The following is a 20,174-nucleotide window of genomic DNA, read 5'->3' as shown; positions in this document are numbered from 1 at the left end:
AGGGATCAAATCTGCTTTTTTTCCTGTGTATGTGTGGACACAGATGTAATGCGAGAACAGAGCACAATATGGCGTGTGTGAGTACCAAGAAAATAAAAAATTATTTCTTTAAGGATGAGGCACCACTAAATATTTTTCAAGACCTTGGAAATTGCTTAGATATTTTTTCCCCCTTATATGTTTGCGTTTTGAAAATATACGTGGTGAATCTTGATTAATTTGTTAAGAATTTATAATTAATTTCAAAATTTTCTAAAGTAAAACTGTATATACAATTTACAATTCAAACGATATAGTTTTCTAGATAATGCCAGGAAAACTATAGACAAAATATAGTCAGATATACAGTAGCGAGCGTAATTTATAGACAAAATCGCTTATAGCCCCAATGACAAAACATTACCTAGGATATAATTCAGTTATTGAAACCTCGTACTTGGCACCGCTGGAACTGTTGTAATGTTGTATTAAAGTGGTTGATATATCATTGCTGAGCATAAAATTTGCTGGTTGTGTTGGTACAGGAAGAGTATTACAATTGCCACTAAGCATGAAAACAACTGCAGTCATGTCTGGTCTTTCAGCTACATTTTCTTGAACACATAACAGTCCAATGTTGATACATCTCATCGTTTCAGTTATTGGACTGTCTTTTAACATGGGATCTATGATATTTGAAGCTGTACCCTCCCTCCAAACTTTCCATGCCTGTAGAAATATCAACGTGCACATAGCATGTTAATGAAAAAATTGTTTTACTTTCCATCTTAACTTTTATCATATTTTTTCAAAAGGAAAAGGGATATGTATACTTTGACATTCATACTCACATAGCTTAGAAGGTATTCATTGTTTTCTTCGTTATGAAAACGAGTAATTTTCTGGCCAGTCAAAATCTCTAATATTAGCACACCAAAACTAAAAACATCTGACTTGACTGAAAACTGTCCAAACATTGCATACTCTGGAGCCATATATCCACTACATATCAAAGCAATAAATCAAATAATCAATTTGAATGGCAGTAAAACTCTTAATGATTATTTATGAGTTTTTATTTTTTATTTCTTTCTTTGTTATGGCTTATTTTGGTGTCATTCCGACACAAGTAGCCCATTGAAATAATTTTTAAAAATCATGCACAATTCTAGTCATTAGCTCTAAAAACTTGTCATCATACTTACTAGGTCCCCACAATTCTATTTGTAATGCCTTCAGTTTGATCCAATACAAACATCCTTGCCATGCCAAAGTCTGAAACTTTAGGGTTCATTTCTGCATCTAATAAAATGTTGCCAGCTTTGAGGTCACGATGGATAATTCGAAGTCGAGAATCTTCATGAAGGTATAGAAGTCCTCGAGCAATGCCTTTTATGATTTTGTAGCGTCTTTCCCAATCTAAATGTGCACGCTTCATTGGATCTGCATATTCATTAAATTGTATTATACAAGAAATATTCTTAAATTTACTCTGGGGAATGAAGAAAAAATTTAAAATCCAAATGCAATCATTTTTATTACAATATACAAGAACAAAAAAAAAGTAGAAATGCAAGTGTACCAAATATGTAGCGATCCAGGCTTCTATTAGGCACAAACTCATAGATAAGAAGTCTTTCATCTCCTTCTAAGCAGAATCCAAGGAGCCTAACTAAATTTCGATGTTGGAGTTTTGCCACTAACATGACCTCATTTTTAAATTGTAGATCTCCTTGTCTAGACATCTTTGATAGTCTTTTCACAGCTATCTCTCGTCCATTGGAAAGCTTACCCTGAATATATGTGAGCGCAATACATAAATAAAACAATCAAAATCAACTTCCAAAAAAAATTTTAAAAAAATAGTTTTGCAAGTTTAAGTGGATTATTGAAAATTCTTTTGATACCCTGAGGGTTTCCTACCTTATAAACTGTCCCAAATCCACCTTTCCCAAGTTTGAATGCGTCGGAAAAGTTGTCTGTGGCATCTCTGATTGTGCTGAAATCAATTTGTAAGGATTCCACACTTGCTATTTCATCCCCAGCTTCATAAGAGGAAGAAGACGATATATCGTACGCTGTAGTGGGTGAAAGGTTACTTACGGAAAAGGGCTAATCAAAATCTTTGCAGCAAAGTTCACAATCTTGTTTTACAAAGATATTTGAAATTATTAACCAAGAGTTCTTTCAAAAACAAAGCCATGGTTTCTAGTTTATTCTTGAAATATAATAAAAATCGTTTGTCCCATTAAGTGTTCCACTTCATATTTTTCCCTTCGCAACCTTCATAAGTCATGTCCCTTTTGCATATACATAGCTAAGTGATTTTTCTCTCTTAATGATTCAAAATTAAAGACAATTTCCGTTTTTATTATGAACAACTATTCCAACTTTGCATGAGAATATTCTTAAAAATAGACCTTATGCATATATATCTCACCATAGAAAGTTTGTTCCACAAGAAATAATTTTCCAAATATGTAAGAATGTATATCTTCCCATTCCCTCATGCCAAATTTATGGGGCATGGGATCAACTGTTGCTCACAAATTTGCCTAGTACTCACAAAATTCATGCAATCCTATGCTTAACATTTTAAAGCTGTTTGATAATATAAAAGAATAGCTTTCAAATTACAAGCAATAATTGAACTTACTTTCAACTTTATCCTTTGGCCTCCTCACTTTCAAAATGATGCAAATACTTGTGACAATCATCATAGTAATTATAACCGTCGAAACAATAATGATGATGACAGTTCGAGTTGTACTTCTCTGCTTTCCTGCAAAAACCAAAAGCATGTTGCTATTAATTTGAGACATCTATTTTCTGAATTTGAGGCATCCATATAGAGTGGGAGGAATTGTCCAATTGTCATCGTTGACACACAAATCACAACTTATTACCACATACTTATGAAGTAATTCCAGAGGAAAAAAACAATACTTTAACATATACTTTGGATAACTGGACCTACTGAAGAAAAATTATGAAAAAAAGCGAAGAATTGATATGCAAAGCTTAATATATTAAGAAATAATCCATAGAAATAAAGATAAAACAAACAACATACACTGCAACATAACCTTTGGATTGCCAGCAAAAAAGAAACTATTATAAATAAATATAGCAATATAAACTTTTCCTCTATTTTATACACAAACTTTTCCTCAATACAGCAATCTAAAAGTGTGTTCAATGCAATCTTATTTAGAATTTTACATGATATGATAGATCCCTAAAATAAAATTTAAATCGTAAAATTTACTTTCTCCATTTTAAAACATTTGTATTCCTTGTAAGAAGAACATGAACCCTAAGAGCAAGAAATAAAGATTTTCCCATTCAATGAAAAGGAAGAATTTATTCACTCCTATAAGAGGAGACCCATGACAGGACCTACATCTCCCGTGAGAGAAGGGAGAACTTCTCTAATAAGAACAAATAATTTTTTTAGGAAAGTGAAGTATTCAGAGGATTATCTTACCTTCTGGCGATGATGCATCAGCTGTGAGGTCAAAGAAAGCGTTGGTCCCATACCTAAAATTACAGCTGGGTGTGTAATATCTCCCACCTTCCTTTCCAAGACAGCATTGTGGAATTTGTCCAGAAATATTTTTCAAGCATGCACTGCAATCCGTATCAACCAAATCGGGAGTGCATTGCGCATGGGCATATATTGTGGTGTTGGATGAGTCTGGTGCGACTAAGGTTCTTGTGGCACACTTGTAAGAATTACCCGAGGCAGCTTCACTTATCATCCCATCTAACAAGTTCTTAATCACCTTGCTGTACCCATCTACATTCGATACATTCTGAGTACTGTTGTTCCATTGCGAGAAAGCAGGTTGATTTTCCATGATACATAATAAAAGTCGATTGGAGTACCTTAACATGCAATTGTCGTACCATACTATTGCTTCTTTCTGATTGGGACAAAGCTGTTTGAGAGCAATTCTTGAGTCATTGAGACAACTACGGCAGAGGTCTAGCTTAACATCTCCTCTACAGAGTCCAATGGCATAAACTCTATCAGAGATCTCTTCGCCGTAAGAGTAAGGGTAAAAGCCATCTCTAATATTGGTTTCGTTGGTGGAGAAGACCAAGTCCGAGAGGGTTTGATCGAGGTTTGCCTCGTAGGGGATTCTAGTGCTGCAATTACCCCGATCGTATAAACAGAAGTGGGAGACGTTTGACTGTGCATTAGCTTGAGAAACAAGCATGAACGCTGTAGAAAGGAAAAAAAGTAGTGGTGATGAAATCAAAGCCATGTTTTAGGCAAAATGATTGTTGAAATCATGAAGGCTTGAAGGTTTGTGGAGAAGATAACATAGCTTGATGTAAATGTAATCAATTTTGTCTGCCGTGTTGAAAATCATAGAAAGTTGGCGATCAGGAAAAATCTTGGTTGAATTTTAAGCACATGTCGTTTTCTATGTTGGAACTGAGCTAGGAAAGTGGAAACTACCAATAATTTTCCTAAAAAAATAATTTTCCTAAATACATATGACAAGTTCCTATTTGGCAGGTGCGTAAAGCTAAATTATTAATGAGTGGTCAAATGAATTTGGTTAATATAAAAATAAAAATGCATAGTAGGCCAATATGTCAACGTACACTTTGTGCTCCTTTCCATGTTGCATGGTCTAATATATGCCACGTGTATTTTCCAGCGCCTCACTTTGACACACATTCCTTTTTCCAGTTTCCATTCCGAGTTTCCCATTTGTAAAATAATAAAAAATTGTCCCATCACATATGAAATGAAACCAAGGACTCGGAACTCAAACCCACCCCCACCTCCTACATCCAAAGTTGGTATTGAGAACCAAAATATTCTTAGTTGACTTTGAAAACTTACTTCAGGCAATTTTATTTTATTTTATATTTTCTTTTCAGTGAAATTAAGGTTATAAGGTTTAGGAGGAGAGGAAGGAGGCCAAGACAATTGAGAAATTATTTCGATACGAGTAAAGTGGCAGTTTTAATAATTTTTATAACATCTATATTTATCTATTTATATTAATATCAAAGTCTAAATAGTAGTATATATTGTTGTTATGCCAATTTTCAAGACTTTCTCCCTTATTTTTAACTATTTTTCTTTTTTCAATTTTTTACTTTAAAATTACACTTCCTCCCAAAATTTCCTCAATTTTACACTTTTACCTTGCAACTATTTTATATCTGAAGGTTACAATACCTCCATTTATTCATTTTTATTTTATTTTGACTCTTCTTCTCAAAAAAAATTTTCTTCAAACTAATTTAAATAGAAACCTCCAAACTTAGTCAATATCTTTTTATTGAATGTGAATTTTGAAAATCTAACTATTGAATTGTATTTACTTATTATGTCCTCCATGTTTACAAAATTTCAAGAAAAATTAAAAATATTAATAACTATATCATCAATCAAATGTTTAAATTTCAAGTTTTTGTAATCTAAAATTATGCATAAAAAATAAGTTTAATGATCGAATAGTAAATAACATCCAAATTTGAACGAAAATTGATATTTGTATAATAAAAATATAAAGAACATGCAATTCAACTATTAGATTTTCAAAATTCACATCTAACAAAAAGATATAGAAGGAATTTGAAGAGTTTCTCTTCAAACTAGTTTCGAGAAAAACCTTTGTTCCTTCTTCTCTCTATTTTATTTACTATAAAAAATTGTTACGATCTCTTTCATTCAATCCATTTTTTTTCACACAAAAAGATTAAAATTCTCTCTCTCTCTCTCTCTCTCTCTCTCTCTCTCTCTCAGTGGATTTTTAATTCTTTATTGCATTTTACTTAGGTTGATGAATTTTGTGTTGAACTTTTGCTTTATGGGATTTATTCGATTTGCTTGTGATTTAATTTTTTTTTTCTTGGATTGATAGATGTTATCTAATTTCATTATGTAGCATATAATAATATAATGTTATTCTATTGTGAGCATGACTAAATTAATGTTATTCTATTGATATGTTATTAGACTAATATAAATACCCATTAATAGATTTATTGTAATATTGTAAAATAGATGTCAAAAATATTAGTTTTTATATGTAGGATGTGTAATAGACCAAGAGGCCCAATTGTGGGCTCACTCACACAACAAAAATAAGAAATAAAACAAGGTGAAAGAGGGATAGAGATCAGGTAAGGTATTGCACTTGATATTGTAAGGTTGAATTTATTCAACTATGTGTTGGCTTTATTCCGTATTAAATTTGCTTGTAATTTCAGCAATTAGATACCGTGTATATAGGTGGGAATAATGTAAGGGCTATATGTGAAAGAGTGTAAAGAAATTCAAAAGTGTGTGCATTGGAAGAGTCTCGTGACTGGATCTCACGATTGACTCGCGACTGACAACTCGCCAAAATGCCACACATGTGAAGCATGCAGGAAGCTGAAGAGTCACAATAGATGAAGCACTACAGGACAAAAAGTATAGTCTGGCCTGACAGTTAACTTGCGACTCAAACTTGCAACTCGTTCCAGTGGCGAGAGTGAGTCGCTAGAATGCTCTGTTTTGCGGAAAAATGACTTTTCACATTCCTCACGTACCCTACTATAAATACCCTTATACCCAGGAAATGTAGAGAGCTTCCAAAGAGAATTTTGAGAGAGAAACCCTAAAGAAAACCAAAATTGACTTATCCACAATCTTAGACTTTTGATTCTCCAAATTCCTCTACTCTCACCCTCTCCATTGACATACTCTTGAGAGGTTTATTAGCCAAATCCTTATCTCATTATACCCATATTAGTGAGGAGGTATTTTGGTACTTGGGAAGCAGTTCAAAGATGACCAATTCATTTAGTTGATTCAATTGGCTTTTTGCGGGATCTGGAAAGCTAGAGAAGTCACAGTTAGGCTTAACCAGTTGGTAGCAAGAGCTTGGAGGGCTCAAGTACATTGGTAGACTAGGCTTGAAGGGTATTTTGTTATTCGTGTACTCCAACTTTATTCTTTAGTGGATCATTTAACCACTTGGAGGGCGGCGGAGAGGTTTTTTGCCTAGTTCTTCGGTTTCCTCTTCAATAACACGTGCCTGTGTTATCTTTTTGTTTGCATCTCTCTAGCCCTTACTCTCTACCTTTAACTATTGTTGTGTTGTATTTAATTATGGTGTAGAGTAGTTTATTTGTTTGGGTTTTTGCTTATACATTTCATTATGAACATCTATTGTTTAGGTATAAGCTTGTGTTGGTTAAATTTGAAATTGGGGGTCTAAACATTCATTAGTATTTTATACACTAATTAAGCTTTCAATTGGTATCAGAGCGGGTGCACTTGTTGCAGTTTTATTACCTAAGTATGATCTTGGACCCCAATAGAGATAGATCGATCTCAATTGCTTAATGCTCCTCCATCTTTCGATGAGAGTAATTATGCATTTTGGAAAGTACATATGAGGGCATTTCTTTGTGCTATTAATGAAACAGTATGGGATTCCGTTGAGAATGGGTATGTTAAACCTGCTACCACCAAGCCTCAATGGGATAAGGCTTCCCTTGCTTTGGCAAATGCCAATAGCAAAGCGATTAATGTTATTTTTTGTGGTGTGTCTATTGATGAGTTTCACAAGATATCGCATGTGAAGACCGCCAAGGAAGTGTTGACCATCCTTGAGACTACTTATGAAGGTACCAAGAAGGTTAAGGACACTAAGCTTCAAATGCTCACTAGTCGATTTGAAGAGCTCAAGATGACGATGAGTCGTTTGATTCATTCTATGGGAAACTCAATGAGATAGTGATCGCCAAGCTCAATCTCGGGGATAAGATTGAAGATGCTAAGGTGGTGAGAAAGATTTTGAGGTCCCTACCGGAGAGCTTCCATGCTAAGGTTATTGTTATTGAAGAGAGCAAAGACCTTGATGAGATTAAAATTCAAGAACTCATCGGTTCTCTTCAAACTTATGAGTTGTCTCTACCATCACAAAGGAAGAGCAAATCACTTACTCTCAAGACAATCAATGAGACATTGGAAACTCCAAACTCCTTGGATGAGGATGAGGTTGAAAAGGAAGTGGCGTACCTTGCCAAGAACTTTCATAAGTTCTTAAAATTCAAGAGGGATGGGAAGTCTTTTGAGAAAGGGAAAGTCTCAAATTTCAAGAAGGATAAGAAAGACTTCAAGAAGAAAGATTCCAAAGATTCTTCTCCATCTCAAGCAGTCACGTGCTATGAGTGCAAAGGGCATGGACATGTGAAGAAAGAATGCCCCACTTATTTGAAGGCAAAGGGTAAAGTCTTTGACACTACCCTTAGTGACTCGGACAGCTCCAATTCGGATTCAGAAGAATGACAGAGAAGGAAACTACTCTTCATTTATGGCTATTGCTCCTGTGGACTCTTTGGATGATTTGAGCACTCTAGTAGAAGAGCTTAGTGAGCACACCAAAGTGGAGTCTATGGGGATTGGAGAGGAATTCGATGATGAAGATGAAGAAACAAAGGGATTGCAAGAAACTTATAATTCTCTTCTTGAGAAGTCCGGAGAGTATTCTAGAGTGTTTAAAGCGGCCATAAGAAAAATGAAAAGAGCTGAGCAAGATTACAAAAGTCTTCTAGTGCGGTATAAAGAAACAAAGTGTGAAGTTGAAAAGCTAAATGAAGAACTAATCGAAGCCTATTCTAAGATCAAGTTTCTTGAGCTTGAAGTGAATCAAGCTAATGTCAAAGTGGAGTGTGTTGCCTCTAAGAAACTTGATGAAGTGCTTGCACATCAAAAGCCCTTTTTCTAATAAAAGGGGCTTAGGATACACTGGAGAAAGTAGCTCAAGCACCAATGTGTCTAAGGAGATGAAGTTTGTTAAAGTGAAGAAACCAATAGTAGCAACTCCAATTGTTGAAAAAGTGAAGATTGAGAAGAAGCCAAATGTGATGGCTCAACAGGTTGTGATAAAGCCTCCAAATCCATTTGTGGCCAAACCTAAGGCTAAAGGGAAATCTCTTTCAAAGTCACAAAGAGGTCCATAAACTCAACAATTTTGCCATCATTGTGAAATCTGGGGACACCCTAGACCCAATTGCCACAAGCTTCAAGCATTGAAGAATGCAAGTTATCAAAGGCCAAGAGGACCAAGAAATGACAAAGGAAATCTCAAATAATCAAAAAGGCGAGAAGTTGACTCCGATATTGGTGATGTGATGAAGATGATTATTCGACACCATCACTTCTTGTTTGGCAAACTTCACTCTAAGGTTTGAGAATCGCAACTAAAGTATCCAATCCTCTTAGGATATCACCCCAAATGCACGTGTCGTGTGGGTGAAGAAGGGTACACATGCATAAACATTAAAACATGTCCATACATTAATTCTTCCAATTTGTTGTGACATTGTTTGGTTGTATGCTTATGTTTTTCATTCTAACATGTTTTTACTATTTTTTTGTGTTTTTTTTAAAGCTATGAATGTTTGTTTGTTTGTTTGTTTTTTTAATTTTTTATCAATCTTTACTTGTTTTTGTGTCAAAAATTCAAAAACACATAAAAAGTAGAAAATCCAAAAAGTTTGATCGGCATTGTTGTGTTTTGTCACACACATGTTTTGCCTTGTGTCTTCGCACAAATGGCTTTATGCATTTACAAGTGTAGCTTGTTCCTTATGCATTCATATCATTGTGGGAAAAATCTTGACATCTATATGATTATTGTAAATAGATCTTGTTAGGTTCTAAGGATTTAAGATCTAAATGTATTAGAACTTTAATATGTAATGTTGGCAAACCATGATCAAAACTTAGAGTTTAGATTTAGGCTGCTCAAAGTATGTTTAATGTAAAGTTGGAATCGAGTAATTGCAAAAAATTACTGTTCACTTTCTACAAGGCTCGATTGATCGAAAATTTGACTTGATCGATCGAAACTCGTGCAGATTGTTTCCAACTCAGCCCAAATCCATTTGACGTGTAGGGTTTTATGTTTTGCCTTAAGTATAAAAGGAAAAAACCTTAGCCACATTTTTATGTTGTTGTTTATGCTGTGTGTGTGAATCTCTTGTGAGATCTAGAGGTGTTTGCTTTCATACATATTTAGGGTTATCAAGATCGAGATTGATGTCAAGAGCTTCGTGATTGTTTTAGTTCCTGCATAAACAACTTCAAAAAATACAAGTGGTATACTTGTGGATGTTGTGGATCTGAGAAAGAAGTAGTTCGTGGACTCAGAGCTGTCATGTGGTCGTGGTAGTAAGTTTTCTACTCGAGGTAGGAATATGATGTTAGTGGTCTAAGTCGCTAATGTAAACCTTCAAGTCTTTCATAGTGGATCCTGTTTTATCTTGAGGATAGCGAGGTTAAATCCTCTCAAGATTTTTTACCAGTTTGGTTTTCCTGAGTTATCATATCGTGTGTTCTTTATATTTCCGCATTGTTTTACATGATACGATTTGTTTGTGTTATCCTAGATTTGAATAACTTACCTAAGTAATCACCTAACTAGGTTAAACAACTTGTATTTTAAGGGGTCTAAAAATGTACAAGTGGTATCAGAGCAGGTTAGCTCTAGTGTTTAAATCCATTGATCTAAGAGTTGATCCTTAACCTTTGTTGTCATGGAACACAGTCACTCTCTTGTGATCCCACCTCACTTTGATGGGAACAACTTTGCCTACTGGAAAGTAAGGATGAAAGCATTCCTAAAATCCATTGATGAGAGAGTCTAGAACTCCGTTGAGTATGGATAGGAGAAGTCCACTACTCCAGTTAGTGAGTGGCAAAGAAGCAGCCACTTTTAACAGCAAAGCCATGAATGCTGTCTTTAATGCTGTTTCTATGGAGGAATTCAAGAGAATCTCTAATGTTGAGGTTGCTCATACTGCGTGGAACATTCTCCAAACTGTGCATGAAGGCACAAAGGCAGTTAAGATTAATAAGTTGCAGCAGTTAACATCTAGATTTGAAAGCATTAGGATGTCTGATGATGAAAGTTTTGACGAATTCTATGCTAAGCTTAATGACATTGTTAATTCTGCTTATAATTTGGGTGAAATCTATGAATGACCTAAGATTATTAGGAAGATACTTAGATCTTTGACTGAGGACTTTAGACCCAAAGTGACTGCTATTATTGAAAGTAAGGATATAGACTCCACCCTTGTTGATAAACTTGTAGGATCTCTTCAGTCTTATGAGTTAGACCTACCCAAGACAAACAAATTCAAATCAATGACTCTTAAGTCAGTTGATGATGTAGAAGGGAATGGATTTGATGATGAGCTCTTTGCTACAGAGATTGCTCACCTTACATTACTACTTAAAAGAGACAGGAGGAGTACATAAGACCTAGAAAAATTTACTTAAATGGATTGGTTTTTAAGGCATCATGGTGTTAAAATTATATAAGGTTTTTCCCTTTTGTAGCTTATATCTATTTTGCTAAGGGTGTTGTAGTTCAACTTACACCTCCTCGTATGTTTAACTGAGATGTTTAAGGTTTAAGTACTTCTCATTCGGAAAACCAATGTCCCAATCGACATTGATGTGCAATAACCTTTCATATATAAATAGGTGGTTTTGTTCATTGGTGGCACAACAACATTCAGAGTTCTAAGTCATGACTTTGGTTTAGAGAAATTCAAGTTTTTTTGTCATGTGTTTTTTGGTGAGAGAGAGCTCTTTTGGTGTATTTGGAGTTTGGGTTTTGTAAGAGTGCTTTTGTACAACCTTTGTAATTTCCCTATTTTGTCAGTGAAAAATTTATTCTCAACACCATCCGTTGAAATAGGCCTAAGGCCAAACCACATAAGTCTTTGTTTTTTTTTGTGTGATTGTCTTTTCTCTTTTGCACAAACCCAATATTATTTATTTTGTCTGGTTTGAGGGGCTACTCCAGTTTTGCTTTTGGGTTCTTTATTCAAGCAACCAATTGTTCCAATAGCTATCAGGTTTGTGGCGTGCTAAGGTGCATGTGTTATTAGCGCAGCAAGGATTGTGGAAAGCATTAAAAGGAAAGAATGCTTTTCCAGCAATGTTATTTGTTAAGTTATGTTGTGCTTTCACTATTATATGAGGAAAAATAAAATCTCTTTGAACAGGCACGTAGTGTAATTTAGCTCTTGCAATTGGTTAAATTTTGGATAAGTGGGTCACTTTAGGTTTTTAAGTTTTGTTGGTGCGGGTTGCTATTTGTGTGGGTTGATTGGGTGAACGTTCAGGCTATTAGGGTGCTACTAGTGTGGAAGTTGGGGTTGTAGGTTGGTATTCTAGCATTCTATGTCAGTTTTGTTGATGGGTTAACGATGTGTATGTTTGCTTTGGTACGGGTGTGTGGGTTACCTCATCTTTTTTGATATATTAATGAAGGTGAGATCAAGAAGGTGATAAGAATATCATAAGATTCTCTGTCGTCAAATCCTCTAATTTTACCTATATATATATGGTATATGGTATTAAAAATGAATGTCATATATCTCACATCCAATTAAAAATGAGAGGGAATTGGATACTTCAATGGAAATGGATCTCTGCCCAAATATGACTAAGTTTCATTAATCAATTCCAATGATTTTGTATGGGTTGATCACTGTGCATTTTTGTTTGGCATATATTTTAAGTTATGATTAATGCTATGTTCACAAGATTTTTATTATAAGTATATGAAAAATCTTAGGAAGTAGACTATAATTAATGGGTAAAAAAGTGATATTAATTGTAGACTTAGATCAGAACCAAAAACAATTTGTTACTTTGGACTTATTATAAAAATATATTAGATGTATCGTAACTCTTAAGTTGTTGATAGTTGGGTGAAATATAAACCACTCATTTATAAATGAATAATCAAGAATTTAGAAGTTTTATGGTAGTGTTACAATAAAAAGCACTAGAGGATTTTGATTTTATGATTATTTTGCATGGTATACATTTGCTGAAATTAAATGGCTACTGTCCTTAAAAGTTGAAACAGAAAACATAAAATACTAGTCTAATACCTTGTAAACCTAACCAAATCCACCAGTACCAAGCTTGTTATCTTCTGAGAAATTGTTTGTGGCATCTTTAATCATAGACAAATCAAATTGCAAGGACTCCATAAGTTTTTTTAAGGTTGAAACTTCACTCGCTGCGGGACAACCAAACAGTTAATTTATCGGATTACACTGTCTGAGCAAAGAGAATTGTAGACAAGGAAATAAAGTAGCCATACAAAATCAAGTTATTCTTTACCAATTTGATCCTCTACTCGGTCGCATTTCTTTCTTGGTGTCCTTCTTACCAAATAATAACCCACAAAAATATACTCCCTGCTGTCCTTTGCGGTCCCTTACAATATCACTCCTTATGCCAGACGATGGCCTCTTTTGCCATGGGGCAGTACTACTTAACAACTTCTTGAGTTGCAGTGGCAATGCGATTTTGGCAGTCTTGGGTGGTGAGGTTGCCACTGCAAAGGAAGAGGCCGTAGACTGTGTCGAAAGCGTTGCGGCCTATTACGGTGGTGTTGTAGAAACCATCTTCATGTGTGGTGTTGGTGGAAAGGGAAGAAAGGAGTTGATGGAGATTGGACTGGTATGTGCTATTGGGAGTGAATGTTTCGTTTGAACAGACACTGTTTACATATTGTCCGGCTGCTTTTCGGTCAAGGCTAAGCAAGGTAAGGAGTACAAAAGTAATGGAGAGATCTAAGGCAGGCATGTCAGTTTTAAGGAAGTTATCTTTTGTGGTAAATTCAGTTGGTTGGTGTACCAATGGTGTTTGTTGTTGAAGACTTACTTTCTGTCCTAATATTATGTTGAAGCTACTCATTATTTATCTAGTGTAAAGAAGTAGCCAACCATGTCTCATCTTTTGATTTTTTTTTTTTTTAACATAATGCCTATTATAATGATTTTATGTGCATATCAAACTCCAAAAAAAATTTTCTACTTTATTTTTAATGTTGCTACAAAACACAAGAAATGAGGTAGTTTTTCAAAAAATATTATTAGAAAAATGAGTTAGGACCCGTTTGGTAATGTTGTTTTAGTAACGTTGTTTGTATTTTTTGGAAATACGTGTGGGTAAAAAAGTGTGAAAATACGTGTAATGTTATTTAAACACTGAAAACTGTTATTTAAACAACGGTAACAAACCGACCCTTATTTTTCCAAAAAACATTTACACAACAATTAACAGATCATTCATACCTTTGATTTTGAATTAAATTTGTGTTGCCAAATCCTTGACTATGCAACATATGTTTGTGTTGTAATATCAATCCATTGAGAATTGGGAATCTTAATTTTCAAGATATCAAATTTTAAATATTATATATATATATATAGGAACACCGCTTAACATAAGAAGCTTAAATCCATGAGTATGAGTTTAACTATATTATATTAACCACTCATTTTTTCATTAGTTGTAATGTGGAACTTCAATCCTTAATCAACCACACTACTCACACCATATCACAATAGATTATTATCACTAGAGAACAACACAAAATTCGTCACATCCTCCTTAATTGATCCCATAAAATGCAATAAGCCTAGTTAAATATTCTTGTTTGTCTTGTGGAAAATGAGGATAATTGGATTCACTACAAAAAAAGGGGTTGTCCCAGCGCTGGAATAGGTGGACCCTATTCTAGCGCTTTTTGAAGCGCTGGGATAGACCTCTCTCCATTCCCTTATGGAGTGACCCTATCCCAGTGCTTTTTGGAGCGCTGGAATAAGGTGACCCTATTCCAGCGCTTCAAAAAGCGTTGGGATAGGCCTCTCTCGATTCCCTTATGGAGTGACCCTATCCCAATGCTTTTTGAAGCGCTGGAATAGGATCATCCTATTCCAGCGCTTTTGAAGCACCGAGATAGGATAATTTCAAAAATTAAATTAATTAAAAAAAAAGGATTACCCTAACCTATAGTGGCGGTTATAAAACGCTGCAATAAGGCATCCTATACCAGCGTTTTTGGAAACCGCCGCTATAGGTCTCCTATTGTAGCGATTTATAAAGCGCCGGTTTTGAGTTGCCGTAATAGGGTTTCCTATACCAGCGCTTTCAAAAAGTGCTGATACAAGCTTATTTATTACAGCGTTTTTGAAAAACGTCGGGAAAAAAACGCTGGGATAGGACGATTTTTTTGTAGTGATTCCATTAATAAGGATTGAAGTGGAAGACTGAACGTTCAATTAACTTTGTGAATTAGAGAAAGTTCAATGAAATATGTTTATTGTCAGAAGGTTATTGAGAACTTCTTGTGTTAAGGGAGCTTTCAAGATTTATGATAAACGTAAGATTGGTAAGATGTCTGTCAGTTAGTTGGTGTGACTTTGATCTTTGGTAAACTTTCTTATGAAATTATACACCCTTCATTCAAAAGATTATTCCTAGAGAAAAATTCTCAACTTGAAAAGCGTTTCAAGTTCATCTGTCAATAGTAATTAGTAATGATTGTTGACAAAGACAATATTTGTTATCTAGGGAGTGATTGCTTGAAGTTTTTTCTTTTTTGAGGACATGATTGCTTGAAGTTGTGTGATTATTTATTTCCTTACTAGGAAAGGTGGTTGACTAGACTATGCGAATATGGTAATTTTGAGACTAATCTGACTGCTTGATTTCCGCTAATACATCAATTAGATTAATTTTTTTGAGAGATATCAATTAGATTCATTGTTAGGTTAGTTTGTAAATATTTTATAATAATATATGGTATAACTTGTACATTTTATTCTTAATAAAATAGAGTAATTCTACGGTACTCCAAAAAAAAAAAGGGGGGTACGGTACCTACTAGTAGGTAACCTGCTACACCAAGTTACTTTTTTCTTACATTTGACGGTTCCATCCTCACATTGTGCAGTTTTAACATTACATGGGACAGTTCTTTTCTCACATTTGGTGGTTCCTTTACTTTTTTCTCACATTTGACGGTTTCATTATCAAATTGTGTAGTTTCAACATCACATGTGACAGTTCTTTTCTCATATTTGGTGGTTCCCTTACTTTTTTTTCTCACATTTGACGGTTTCATCCTCACATTGTGCGGTTATGACAGTTCTTTTGTCACATTGGGTGGTTCCCTTACTTTTTTCTCACACTTGATGGTTCCATCCTCTCATTGTGCAGTTCCAACATCACATGTGACAGTTCTTTTCTCACATTTGATGATTCCCTTACTTTTTTTCTCATATTTGACAGTTTCAACCTCACATTGTGCAGTTCCAACATCACATGTGACAATTTTTTTCTCACATTTGGTAGTCCCCTTACTTTTTTTTTCTCACATTTGACAGTTCCATCCTCACATTGTGCGGTTCCAATATCACATATGACAATTCTTTTGTCATATTTGGTGGTTCTCTTACTTTTTTCTCACACTTGACGCTTCTATCCTCACATTGTGCAACTCCAACATCACATGTGACAGTTCTTTTGTCATATTGGGTGGTTCCTTTACTTTTTTCTTACATTTGACGGTTCCATCTTCACATTGTGCAGTTCCAACATCATATATGACACTTAGGATGCCACATGTACTACCAATCTGCCATGTAACCTAAACTTTTTTTTAATGAAAAAAATGTTGATTTGAATTTTTTTTCATTGGTAAACTTTTTTTTAATGAAAAAAATGTTGATTTGAATTTTTTTCATTGGTAAGCTCTCTCTCTCTCTCTCTCTCTCTCTTTCTCTCACTGAGTCTTCATATCCTTTTTGCCCTCTTTGCATTTGAGATATTTTAATATGTTTTGAAATTCTATATTTCGTATTTTGATAATAAAAAAAATATTGGATTGTATTAAGAGTCTTAGGGGGTGTTTGGTAGAGTAGTTTGAGATGAGATTTTTGTAGTTTTTTGAAATTTATGTGGGTGAAAAAGTGTGTGAAAATGTGTGTAAAGTTGTTTAAAATGTAAAAATATGTCTATTGGTCTCTCACTCTCTCTACCTTTCCAAGTAATTCTTTGGCATCAATGGCTCATATTGTCATTATTTATCAATTTTAATAAATCCAATGACTGAGATTTCATATAAGTTCCAAAATATTAGCATTGTGGTCTTAGGGTTAGAGAAATGCTTTATATTATCTATTTCTTTTATAATAAAATTAAAGTGCAAATGGGTCAAAATATGTTTCATCATTCTATGCCCAGAAAAATCCTTAAGCAAACGTAAGAAATTAAATCAAAAGGATATAAAAGATAATTCATGACCTAGCACAGCTTTTGAGCTCAATGAGCTTTGATGAAACCAACCATAAACCTTCAATATGTGGTTAACTGTTTACAATAATGCTATAGATTTGACACAATTCTTTGGGAAATAATATAAGAAACCAATACAATAATCTACTGATAACTCTTGCATCATTACATAGTGTAATTACAAAATCCGATAGCTCTATTTTTTAGCGCTTTAAACAATTTAGAACGTTGTTGTTTATTATCCTTTGAAAGCACTAGCTCTGTTGCCAACTTGTATCGAAAAAGTTCCAACAAGTCCTCCTACAAAATAACTAGACATGTAATTAAAAAGTATTCCGCAACAATGGAACCAAATCTTAATATAATTCTCTCTTCTAAAATAGAAAAAAGAAACAAACATAAATTTATTAGGCATACTTGTATAAGTGCAGCAATAGTACAAAATGAATTCTGCAAGGAAGGAGCCGAATCTTGAAATACTTCCTTATTCTAAAAGATGAAACCAAAGGCATACATGAGGAAAATCTTGAAATAATTTCCTCAAACAAAACTAATTGCATAACCATTCAAAGAAAATAACATGGGCAAATTGCATACAGATATTTCAACAAAACCAGTCATTGCACAAGTCCAAGTAGTTCAGTGTTTATATTGCTCTCTATCTCAAGTGCTTGGGATCAAATTAGAAAAAAGAAACCTAGTGTTAGTTGGTGGAAGATTGTATGGTTCACCAAAGCCATTCCAAGGCATGCTTTCATCACTTGCCTGGCTATTAGGGACAGTGTCTCTACCAATGATAGGATTGCTAGTTGGGGAATAACATGTGATCTTTTATGTTTGTTATGCAGAGGAAGCTTTGAGAGTAGAGATCATCTTTTTCTTTAAGTGCCCCTTTCTAAAGACTTTGGAGGAAAATTAGGAAATGGTCTTATCAAAATAGGCTTGATGAAGACTAGCATAATCTTATCAATTGTGCTGCAACAAATAGGAAAAGTAAAAGGTTGAGTGTTGACTGCAGCATATTGGGTTTTAAATCATGTATATACCACATATGGGTACAAAGAAATGCTATAAAGCATTTGGGAATTATTAAAACAGAGGATCAAATTGCTGGTCTTATAAGTAAACAAGTGAAGGCAAGGATTGAAAGTAAAGGACCATATCCTAGGTCTAGTATCAACACCAAAATATGTATTAGGTGGGGTATTTCTGATGTTGTATTCAAGTCTAAGTATTTGATTGGAAAGGCAGAATTCTGGCTAGCTATTTATTACTTGTTGGTAGATTAGTCCTAGTTAGCTGTGAAGTATGTTTGTAATTTTTTTTGTAAATAGATTGTATCGTGCAAACCTGCACCTAGTTGCGTTCTTTGAGTTTTGGTTTTGGTTTGCACTTGACTTGTTGTTCAGGTGTTTTTCCATTGTTACTTTGATGTAGTTTCTAGTTGTAGCCTTTGGCTTGTTTGCTACTTGGCAGCTTCTTAGATTTGAATGAAGCAACTCCAGATGAAAACAACACTGAAACAAGGTTTCATCCCATAAATACCCAATTTTTAAACTAAGAAAAAATATAAATTTTCCAAAAGCAACTTTGATTTGAACCCCCCTTCTTTATCCCTCAAAAGATTAAACTTCACTCTCAATGCAACTATTTAACTCAACCGACGCAATCTTCTCAATCAGAATAAAGTAAAAAAAAATCAACTTTCTTTTCTATTGAGCAGGTTTCCTAGCAACCAAACACAGGTCAGTAAAAGAAAGCTAATTAACATCAATCCCCCATATTTGTTTCCCCTCTACTAAACCTTCATATCCAAAATCCCTATTTAAACAATCAAAAACCCTAACTCCCACGTTTCCAAACACATAAAACAAACACAAAGACCTAATTTTTAATAAGCAATATATCAGATATGATAAAGCAATTACCTTTCACAAGGAAAAAAAGAAAAAAAAGAAGAAGAAGAAGATAAAAGCGAAGGCTTTGCGATTTTTGTACCTTAGAGTTTGAGGAGATCGTTCTATCGGAGATCTGTTGTTGAGAACACAAGGAGAGAAGGTTTTTCTTTTTTTGGAGAAACATGGGGAGAGAAGGATTTGGTTCTTTTGTTTTTGGTTTTATATGCTAACTTGCTATACCGGTAACTGGTATCCCACTAAAATTGAATAAACGGTCAAGATTAAAAACCATTAGATTTGATGGTCAAGATTTGTATGGGTACCGTACCCCAAAAAATAGAAAGGGTACAGTAGAATGATCCGATAAAATAATACTTTTGCAATCATCCAAGCTAGTTTTGCAACAGAAGCTAAATTGAACTTCTTTGCTTGTTTAAAGCCAAGTCCTCCATCCCTTTTAGATAGACATATTTAATATATTGTCCCAAGCCTTCCAAGCCAAATTTTATTCAGATTCTACCAAAAGTTCCGAGTTAGAGCATCAAAATTTCCACTTATCTTAAAAGTTGGATTGTCCATGGGTCTATAAAGGTTATGTAATCTGGGGTTAGCCCACCAACTAACTTGATCATGTCGGGTCTGAAATCGTGCAAATTGCTGCCTCTCGCGAGGCATATAGGTCATCGACCTTCATGCACTGATTCAAGACATAACATAACCACAAGTTGTAAACAAGAACGACAATCAAACACAAAAAAAGGTGATTGAACGCAAGATGAGGCAAGGAGAGGACAAGACCTCCGATAAAGGCTTAAATTAGGAAGCAATTTCTTGATATCTAGCTATTAAGGGAAAAAAATAAATTAATTTATTCACATTGAAAAAATTTAGGTACTCTCGAAATACAGAAAAATGATGCTCTTTCCTTTCACGTTTATTATAGATCCTACCATAAATTTAATGAATAAACTTCACCATAAATATAAGATGAAAGAGTACCATTCTTCATTTTCAAGGAATACTTAAGAATTACTCACCTTTACATTTGCTTCAAATGCTATTGTCTTCAGCTCCAACATTCTGCACTGCTTCCAAAATTTTATAACCTTTATCAAATATCCTGAAAAAACATAACGAATAGTCCTCACGAGGTC

General features: G+C 34.4%; 1 protein-coding gene and 1 long non-coding RNA gene across 3 annotated transcripts; both read right to left on the bottom strand.

Annotated features, from left to right (window-relative positions):
* Positions 1–287: 287 nt before the first annotated feature.
* Positions 288–4,541, bottom strand: LOC142634244 (cysteine-rich receptor-like protein kinase 27). The gene is made up of 7 exons (XM_075808541.1): positions 3,467–4,541; positions 2,636–2,761; positions 1,903–2,057; positions 1,562–1,772; positions 1,185–1,422; positions 831–981; positions 288–708 (listed from the first exon to the last, which is right to left on the bottom strand). Exons 1-7 carry the CDS (start codon positions 4,248–4,250, stop codon positions 400–402), a joined length of 1,974 nt encoding a protein of 657 aa, XP_075664656.1. The 5' UTR covers positions 4,251–4,541; the 3' UTR covers positions 288–399.
* A 12,631-nt stretch (positions 4,542–17,172) lies between these two features.
* Positions 17,173–19,202, bottom strand: LOC142637451 (uncharacterized). 2 transcript variants are annotated; one of them, XR_012844645.1, is made up of 3 exons: positions 19,121–19,202; positions 17,540–17,611; positions 17,173–17,433 (listed from the first exon to the last, which is right to left on the bottom strand). It is a non-coding gene; the product is annotated as an uncharacterized LOC142637451 (long non-coding RNA). The 2 variants fall into 2 exon arrangements; XR_012844644.1 differs by having other exon boundaries at positions 17,173–17,422.
* Positions 19,203–20,174: the final 972 nt, after the last annotated feature.

This window comes from Castanea sativa, chromosome 5 (assembly GCF_040712315.1).
Source record: "Castanea sativa cultivar Marrone di Chiusa Pesio chromosome 5, ASM4071231v1".
Lineage (NCBI taxonomy): Eukaryota > Viridiplantae > Streptophyta > Magnoliopsida > Fagales > Fagaceae > Castanea > Castanea sativa.
The sequence above is the reverse complement of the archived record's forward strand: the minus strand, read 5'-3'. Positions and strand labels throughout refer to the sequence as shown.